The 9,511-nt window shown below is 41.9% G+C and overlaps 1 protein-coding gene across 1 annotated transcript in view; it reads right to left on the bottom strand.

Moving 5' to 3' along the window:
• Positions 1–980: 980 nt before the first annotated feature.
• amh (anti-Mullerian hormone) overlaps positions 981–9,511 on the bottom strand; it is a 27,104-nt gene continuing 18,573 nt past the window's right edge. Inside the window, exons 3-7 of the mRNA XM_037674778.1 lie at positions 3,642–3,811; positions 3,404–3,515; positions 3,224–3,323; positions 2,707–3,137; positions 981–1,384 (exon numbers count right to left, since the gene is read on the bottom strand). Coding sequence (XP_037530706.1) covers positions 981–1,384; positions 2,707–3,137; positions 3,224–3,323; positions 3,404–3,515; positions 3,642–3,811 — 1,217 coding nt within the window. The remainder of the gene's footprint in view (positions 1,385–2,706; positions 3,138–3,223; positions 3,324–3,403; positions 3,516–3,641; positions 3,812–9,511) is intronic.

Below are 9,511 nucleotides of genomic sequence, written 5' to 3'. Positions count from 1 at the left end.
TTATGCACAATAAATGTGGCACATATCAGATGATGTATCACTGAGATATAACTGTTGGAATAATCTAGGGGCGCACTGGAGTCAAATGTTAAAGAACAATACCAAAGTGTCTAGAAGTGCTCACAGATCACGCACAATAAATCTGGTGCTGATCAGATGTTGTATCACTGAACTCTAACTGTAGGAATAATGTAGGGGGCGCTGTGGATGCTATTGGCCACTTATCATGGATACCTGTTCAAGGGGTGGATAATGATCGATCATAGTGATTTTGGTTCACCTCGACTCAAATCAGTGCAATTTAGAGCCAAACGTATTGTAACGGCGTCACTTCTTAATTCGACAAGCCGCCACGCCCACAGCCTCCAGCAAAAGCGGTTTGTGCTTTAAAGCAAGTCAGACCAACTTATTAAATATCTTCTAACACAGGATCATCCTGATTAGGTCAAGGGTGTCAGAGAGGAAGCTTTCCAAGTAAAAAAAAGTGATTTCCTGTTCTGAGGGGGCGGGGCTTTGATGACATGAGAATATGACCACAGAGGATCGTCGAGCATCCAACAGGGATGACTCCTGCCAAGTTTGGTGCATTTCGGTTTTTCATTGTGAAAGTTATAGTGTTTAGAAATTTATGGTGTGAAGCACAAATTTGAGGCCTGGCCACACCCCTTTAATATATACAAAACCACAAGCTTTTGATAACTTTTACTCCCCAATGTGTTAAAGGCATATTAACCAAGTTTGAAGGCAATCCATCAAAATTAAAATTTGGTGAGTTTTGGGATATGTTAAGGTCTACAAAAGGCAAATTCATTTGCCACAAAAATTGCAGCTCAGGCCTGAACAGAGTGATTACAATAGGCCTTCACAGCGCTTTGCTGCTCGGGCCTAAAAAAAAAAAGAAGAGAGATTTCCAATCAGATGTGACAATCAGTGAGAATTAAAGCTAAACGAGTCAAATAATCTACAGGAGCGATTACGTTTTAGCGACAGCCGCACTCTTTAGCGATCATATCTGGCTTGATGGAGAGAAAGGAGCCCTCGGCGTTCCAGTCTATGACCTCCAGGGGGTCGTAAGCCACAGGCACACAGCACGGCGCCCGCTCGTCCACATGGCCCCTCTCGGTGTGGGAGTTGAGAAGGACGGCGTGGTTGTTGCCGTTGGTCAGCGGGAAAGCACACGAGCCTTGGCAGTTGTTGATGTTGGCACTCTGTGGACCCACAAGGAGTTTTTCAAAGGACACGGTGAGACTTCTCAATGCACAGATGTACTCCCTCGGTGAACTGCTGGAGTCTGCTCTGGTGGCCCGCAGCCTCCTCTGCATGTTGTATGCATGGGTCACAGTCTGCAGGGCCTTGTGCAGAAGGAATGCACAGTACTGACTCTCTCCTGTTCAGAGGAAAAACACAATTCAGTTAGTGATCCGTTGTTTATCAGCAGGCTCAGTCAGTCTTGGGCTCTATTAAAGCCTGTTCATATGTCACCATGACTGTTTTTGCACCACGACGAACAGCAGGCACATGCCAAGGTGCTACATGCATTTAGCACAGCTTAAGTTGATTTACAGGCAATGGCTAGGGTGAGACTATCAGCAGCAGGACGATCAACGTCAAAGAGGCAATTCATCATTGAACAGGAGACAGAGAGGCACGTTACCCAGGAGATGGGAGGATGAGCCCCACACGTGAGCCTCAAGGCAGCTATAGAGGGGAGTATGGACGGCCACAGATCCTCACTTTGTCCTGGTGGAATCGTGGTTGAATTGTTCACCTATGGGTCCTTTGCAGCTTTCACTGCTCGGGTGGAATAAGCCTCAGAACTTAAAACCACTGAATAGGGCACTGCTACCTGTGATGGGCTTAATGTTAGATTGATGGCAATAGAGACTTTTTTTAAAATGACATCTTCACCGCCCGTGCTTTGGGTTTTAATGTTTGTGATGGAAACCTGCAGAGTGTTGGTGAGTCAAGCTCGTTTTTTTTTTCTTCTACCCATAGTCTGCATTTATTTTAACACACAGAGGACTACTGGATGTGATGGAAGATTCGCTGTTTGTACAGGCTTTTGTTGAATATGAGACATTTTCTTCATAAACAACACTGAGGTGGAGCAGGTCAGTAGCTTCAAGTTCCTCGGCGTTCACATTACTGAGGAGCTATCCTGGACATCACATACAGACACTATGGGCAAGAAAGCCCAACAAAGACTCTACTTCCTAAGGAGACTAAAGAAGTTTGGTACAAACACCAGCATCCTCACCATCATTTATAGGTGCACCATTGAGAGCCTGCTAACAGGCTGCATCACAGTGTGGTACGGGAACTGTATCAGTCAGAGCTGGAAAGCACTACAGAGGGTGGTGCAAACAGCAGAGGGCATCCCTGGTAGCAGTCTCCACACCATCCAGGACATCTACCACAGCTGATGTCTGCGTAAAGCATGCAGCATCATTAAGGACCACACCCACCCAGCACAAGGACTCTTCCATCTACTACCCTCAGTCAGACAAGAGTCTGCCATCGCGCATGAAAATACTCAAAGACAGCTATTATCTATTAGGTATTAGGTAAACATGGGTCGTGTGATTCTCTGGCGCAAGCTGAACGGTGTACACAGCCCACTGCCATCCACTATGACAGAAAACCAGTCTTGGTGACCTGAACAAGATTGGTAGACCACATAATTATCCAAAGTCATCTTCTACACACCATCTGCTGCTGCTTCCTGCTTCTGGAAAGCACTGAGTTGTTTGAGCCTCTCCAGCTTCTCGGCGGTCCTTAGTGCAACCTGTTTCTCGTTTACTAACTCCATTATCTGCATCTCGCTCTTCTCCAACTTCTGCCCGAGCTCATCTAACAGAGCCGAGGAGAGGGCCAGCCGCCCGCGACGAACAGGAAACCTGGAGCTCCAGCTGTGGAAGGAGAAGATGGTAGGGGCTGTGGAGTTGATGATTCCTGCCAGCAGGGTCTCACTGGAGGAAAGGCCGAGTGTCAGGGGTGGCAGGGACTGTAAGGAGTCCAGTCGAAACTGAGGTGGCTTAGAGAGGTCATGCGGCAGGACAACGTCTAGGAAGCGCCTCAACTCACAGAGGAAGGAGGTCTGCGAAGAGGCCGAAGATGAACCAAAACGGTTCGTACGGCTGACACAGAAAGACAAAGACATATTTAAGGGCTGAGTGTGAAACATATTAACTTCAACACGGGAACATAAAAAAACCAAAGCAACCTCATATCTGTTCTCTTTTCTGCAGAGAAAAGCAGAAGTGGAGTCATGCGGATGCTACTTCCTGGTTTACCACCATTAAAGATGTATTTTAGGTCTTGCTCTGCAGTGACAGGAAATGTGGTGAGGGTTGCACATGACATGAAACATTACAAAGAAAAGAGAAGAAAATAATAGTCTTACCCATGACAGGGGATTTGGTCTCAACAGAAATTCTCCATTTCTGTTCCCCACCGCCCTCTATTGGCTTTGCTGTTAGCAGGATGTACTGTGTCCCTTCTGAAATGCAGACCGACTAGAAAAGAAATGTTGAAGTCAGAAGTCACTCTCCAGAAATGTAACAAAATAAATGTTTACACATCTTTTTTTTTTCACAACAATTTTAACAAAGTGATGTTCCTATCGGACGTTTTATCCTTACCTGCAAGGTTGGCTGCAGAGACTGACTCCTTAAGGCCACACCAAGCTCTCCACCTGGGAGGGGGCGTTCAAACGCCAAGAGCAGCACAGGCTTCAGCTTCAGTGAAGGGGACTGTGGAAGGTCAAAGGTTACCGTGATGGTTGTTTGATCGCCTTCTTCTGACATGAGCACTAATGAAGAAATCAAGACATGACGCATTAAAAAAATCCCTACGGAGCCTCTATTTGAGGAAAAAAGTTTCATAATATGGTTTCCTGTGTGCACAAGAAAAAAAGTCAGACTACTCTAGAGAATTGCTACAAAAGGATGCACAACCAACTTCTTGAAAACTGAAGTTATTCCTGACAATATAAAAAAACCTCAAACATAAAGTCAGTTATATAACAGATGTTGAAATATTCTAAGTGTAATTCAAAAACATGTTCACAGTAAGATTATTTTTTCCATCTTGCACAAACTTTGTTTTATTTTCACTTTAATCCATTTTTTACTAAGCAGGGACGATTCTAGAATCTGGCCTGTAGGGGTGCTCAGCCCTCAGTGATGACAATAGGTATTGGCTTGAACAACGTGGTGGCCATTGGCATCAGATGCATTCATAATGTGGGGGCGCACACTGGTGGGCGTCTGGGGGCCCTCACCCAGGAATTTTTAACTGTATTACACCCTCTAAATCAGGGCTATTGAACTAAAATGCTCAGGGAGGCACAGTTTCTGAAAGCCAGCTGCTCAGGGGCTGGATATCCAGCAATTAAAATCATTGTGTAAATAAACCAAGTTTTACAATAATCTGTTGCCATTTTTTTTTGTTTTTTTTTTGTTTCCCTGAATCATAAATGCAATAAAAAGAACCCAAACCCAGAACCAAAACAAACAAACAAACAAAAATTAACTTTATTTTTCAGGGGTGATGAGTTAAAATTTAGGCCCCAATAAGAGGCTAAAATCACTGGTACTAAGTAATCCATCCATCCATTTTCTTTACCTGCGTCTTTCTTTTTGGGTCACTGGCTTATGGAGAGCCATTTCATTCAAAATTAAATAAATAAATAAAAATAAAAAAATTATTTAAAAATATTAATAAATATTTCATTAAATATTAATTAATATTCTATTTAATAAAAATGTTCCTATGAAATAAAACAGTTAAATAGAAATGTTTTGTTTTTTTCCCCAAGATTTAATTTTCTATTTATTTCAAGGTTTTTCTTTATTTATTTCAATCTTTATTTATTTAATAATGAAGTTTTATTTTGTGACACTTTTATTTTGTAAAGCTACTTTACATATTTCAGGGGCTTTTATTTTTTAACCCCGTTTTCACCCCACAGAGAAAGCCCCGCCCCCTTATTAGAATATATGAACATGAAATAAAAAGCGCTTAAAATAAAAAACGGGGTCAAAAAATAAAAGCCCCTGAAATATAAAAGTGTCACAAATTGAAACTCCATTAGTAAATAAATGAATAATTAAAGCTTGAAATAAATAAAACTAAATCTTGAAATAAATTTAAAAAAATTAATTTTGGGAAAAAACTAAACATTTCTATTTAAATGTTTTATTTCATGGGGATATTTCTTTATTTAATGGAATATGTATTCATAATTTTTAAATAACACTATTTATCATTTAATTTTGAATGAAAGGGTTCTCCTACTGGTTCCCATCAGAGCCATGTAAATACCATTAAAGGGGCAAGTTCTCAAAAATTTAAAAGTTCAACAATTGATTCAGTATTTTTTTCAACTATAAAGAACTTCTGTACTTTATTAACTATACTGTACATCTATCTGAAATTATAATTCTGAAATTATTAAACTTTTATATCTGAGGCAATCCCCACCACCTCTGATCATGCTGAGGACACCACAGTGAAGCACGGTGGTGGCAGCATCTTGCTGTGGTGATGTTTTTAATCAGCTCTGTCTGGAAACTGATCAGAGTTAAAGGAAAGATGGATGGAGCGAAACCAGCAATTCCTGATTCCTCTGAGCAGGACAACACCAAACACACTGCTGACGCAACACTCCAATAAGTCAAGTCAAGTAAACTTTATTTATAGAGCACATTTAAAACAGAGACTGTTATCAAAGTGCTTAACAACATCAATACGAGTAAATTTAATGAAAAAAATATATATACCACACCACACACTAATGATAATACTGAAGAATTAATAAAAATAATTTAAAATATAGGAACACAGAACAAAAAAACACTAAATCAGCTCACACTGTGTGAAATGCCTGAGAGAACAGATGTGTTTTTAGCAGAGATTTGAAGTGAGGAAGGGAGGTGGCCTGCCTGATGTTGGGGGGCAGGTTGTTCCAGAGTTTGGGGCCCATGACTGAAAAAGCCCGATCCCCTCTGAGCTTCAGTCTTGTTTTTGGATCAGCCAAAGGCAGCTGATTGGATGATCTCAGGGCCCAAGAGGGAACGTAAGGTTCCAGTAACACGGAGAGGTAAAGGGGTGCGAGGCCATTTAGGCACTTGAAGGTCAACAGAAGAATTTTCAAGTCTACAGTATGCACAGGGAGCCAGTGAAGGGAGGACAGAACTGATGTAATTTGTTCAGACCTACGAGTTCCGGTTAAAAGCCGAGCAGCAGCATTCTGATCGAGCTGAAGACGTGAGATGGAGGCCTGGCTGACCCCAGCATAGAGTGCAGCAATAGTCCAATCGGGTCATGACAAAGGCATAGACTAGTTTCTCAAGGTCGGGTCTAGACAACATTGGCTTGAACTTATCTACCTGTCATGACTGGAAGAAGCTTTTCTACAGAATAGAGTTGATTTGTTTGTCAAACTTGAAGTCAGAGTCTAAAACCATCTTGAGATTTTTACCAGACTGCTTAAGATATGGCTGAAGACAGTCCAGGTTGACAGGATCAGAGGTAGCAGTTGAGCTAGGGCTAAAGACAATGACTTCAGTCTTCTCATCGTTAAAACTTAAGAAATTTGAAGCCATCCAGGCCTTAATGTTGTCCAGACATTTTAACATGGAATGGAACAAGCACTTGCTGATTTCACAGACAGGTAGATCTGACAATCATCAACATAACAATGGAATGAAAGACCATGTTTCCTCAGGATGGACCCCAGTGGGAGAAACCAGAGTGAGAACAGAAGGGGTCCAAGAATCAAGCCCTGTGGGACCCCGCAAGAAACAGGCATTGAAGCGGATTCATTACCAACCTTGAGACAAAAGCTCCTGTCACTCAAGTATGAGCGGAACCATTCTAATGCAGCACCTGTGATCCCAACCCACAGTTCCAGCTGTGATTTAAGGATACTGTGGTCAACAGTATCAAAAGCAGCAGTAAGGTCCAGGAGTACAAGTACCACAAATTGACCAGAATCATTTGATATCATATTGTTACAAATCCTCACTAATGCTGTTTCAGTGCTGTGAAGTTGTTTAAAACCAGATTGAAAAATCTCAAAAATTCTGTTTTCATTCAAAAACTCATTTAATTGAATGAAAACTATTTTCTCTAAAATTTTGGACAGAAAGGGAAGTTTCGAGATTGGTCTGAAATTTGAGCAAGTCGAAAGGTCAAGTCCAGGTTTCTTAATTAATGGATTAACTACTGCATGTTTGAAAGCATCGGGGCCCACACTTGCCACAATACTACTATTTATAATAGTAAGAACAGAGGGTCCAATCGTGGGTAGAACTTGTTTTAATAAAACGATGCAGGGATGAGATCAGCAGGGGAACCGGAGGGTTTCATCTGACCAACGACTTTTTAAAAAAGGAAGTGAAATGGGTTCAAACTGTTTGAAGACAGCTGAGCAAGGGACAAAGACAGAGGGGTCAGCTGTGGATTGAGGAATGGATGACCTAATCGACTTAAGGACAAACAGTAAATGTCTCACAATCCAGAGCTCATTCCCATCAATAAAACAAGTTCTGTTTAAGATACCATACCATACCACTTTATTTATAGAGCACTTAAAACAGCGACAAGGCCAACCAAAGTGCTGTACAGACAAAACAACAGGTAACACACCAAGCAAAATACAAAATGAGGTAAATCAGAATATAGACATAAAATCGATGCAGATAATGACGACAAACCAGTGTGGAGCATACAGGATCAAAACACAGATCATCTGGTGTTGAAAGCCACTGAATAGTAGTGAGTTTTTAAATGGGACTTGAAAACCGAGAGGGAGGGGGCCTGTCTGACAAACAGAGACTCGTTCTTGGTCGAGTCTTGGTCCTGCTACAGAGAAGGCCCTGTCCCCTCTGCGCTTAAGACGAGTTCCTGGAACTGTGAGGAGCAACTGGTCCGCTGACCTCAGGGAACGTGGTGGGACATACGGTAAGATGAACATCTCTCTGCAGCTGCAGACACACGAAGCAGATCTTTGCCCCAGCTTCTCCTGCATCTCATGTCCTAACGACGTGTGCACGCTCCAACTCTACCTGAGTGCCTGGTTGGGACTAGGGTGTAGTTGAGCTACTGGCAGGTTTGAGTAAAAACAGAGCAACAAGGGCAAAGCCTGCTTGAAACGATTTCTGTGTGTTCAAAGCATGACTCGGATTATTCAAGGCTCCTCCACTCCACTTCTCTCTTTTCTGATGGAACCTGAGAGTTTTCAGAAAACCTTTGAAATGAACCATAGCCTGTTTCCTTTTTCTTTAGCAATGTCATAAAAAATGTGCTAACTGAAAAGTCCAAAGAAAAAAAAGGTTTCCTCTCAAAAATAAAAAGGAAAAGTTGTCACTTAATAAACTTGCTCCTGTCTGTTGTTTGAGTCTGTAATTATGTTTTTGAAACATCCTGGTGCTCAATAATCCAGGTAAATCTACTAAGATTGAGTCAGGTCCTCTGGATGAAAGAATCTATCCAGAGGACCTGACTCAACTTTGTTAGATTATTTGAAACATTTTTTCAATATATATTTGCTGTTTTCATATGGAGACTGCATGTTCTTCTTCCTTTTTTATGAGAACATCACATGAAGATTCTCAGTCATCCAGGTCACGATCAATCATAAAAAGGTAAATTAAAAAAGTAAAATAAAACTGGACTTCTATTCTGAAGCTGAAAACATTTTTGCTTCCCATCTGGGAGGCTTTGTCATTTCTAAGATACAGTATCTGGTGTGTATTCGCTTGGGGGGGGGAAGCCATTTACGTCAAACGAGAAAAACTACGTTAACAGAGGAGGAGGTCTCTCAGATTTCAACTTTCAAACACTTCCAATGCAGCATTCGACCTGATTCCAGCTCCACTCCATATTCACATCATCATGCAGGTAACCCAAACATCTCTCTGTGAGCCAGGCAGGCAAAGAGCTGAACGAGCCGAACGAGCCGAACGAGCCGAACGAGCCAAACGAGCTAAAGCTGATTTTTATTGTTAGTGTGTGTTGTATTTTATTGTTAACTTTGTTTTTTAATGCATTTTTTTACTCTTTTTAATCTGACTTAACTGTACAGCACTTTGGTCAGCTTTTGTTGTTTTTATGTTCTGTAGAAATAAACTGACATTGAGTCTCCATTGTGAGGGGAGTAATTTCAGTCTAACCTGCAGCTGAACCTTCAGGCCTCTCAGGGCTGGCCCAAGGCATAAGCAGACTGAGCGGCTGCTTAGGGCCCCGGGCCCCCCAAATGGAACTGAATTTTTTTTTTTTTTTTTAGTAAAGATTTCTATATGGGCAGCACGGTGGTGCAACTGGTAGAGCTGCTGCCTCTCAGCGAGCAGGTCCTTGGTTCAAACCCCGGTCCAGGGGCCTTTCTGGGTGGAGTTTGCATGTTCTCTCCGTGCATGCGTGGGTTTTCTCCGGGTACTCTGGTTTCCTCGTACAGACCAAAAACATGCATGTTAGGCTGATTGGTAACTCTAAATTGTCCCTAGGT

Source organism: Nematolebias whitei, chromosome 3 (genome assembly GCF_014905685.2).
Source record: "Nematolebias whitei isolate Nwh7 chromosome 3, NemWhi1, whole genome shotgun sequence".
NCBI classification, from domain to species: domain Eukaryota; kingdom Metazoa; phylum Chordata; class Actinopteri; order Cyprinodontiformes; family Rivulidae; genus Nematolebias; species Nematolebias whitei.
The sequence above is the reverse complement of the archived record's forward strand: the minus strand, read 5'-3'. Positions and strand labels throughout refer to the sequence as shown.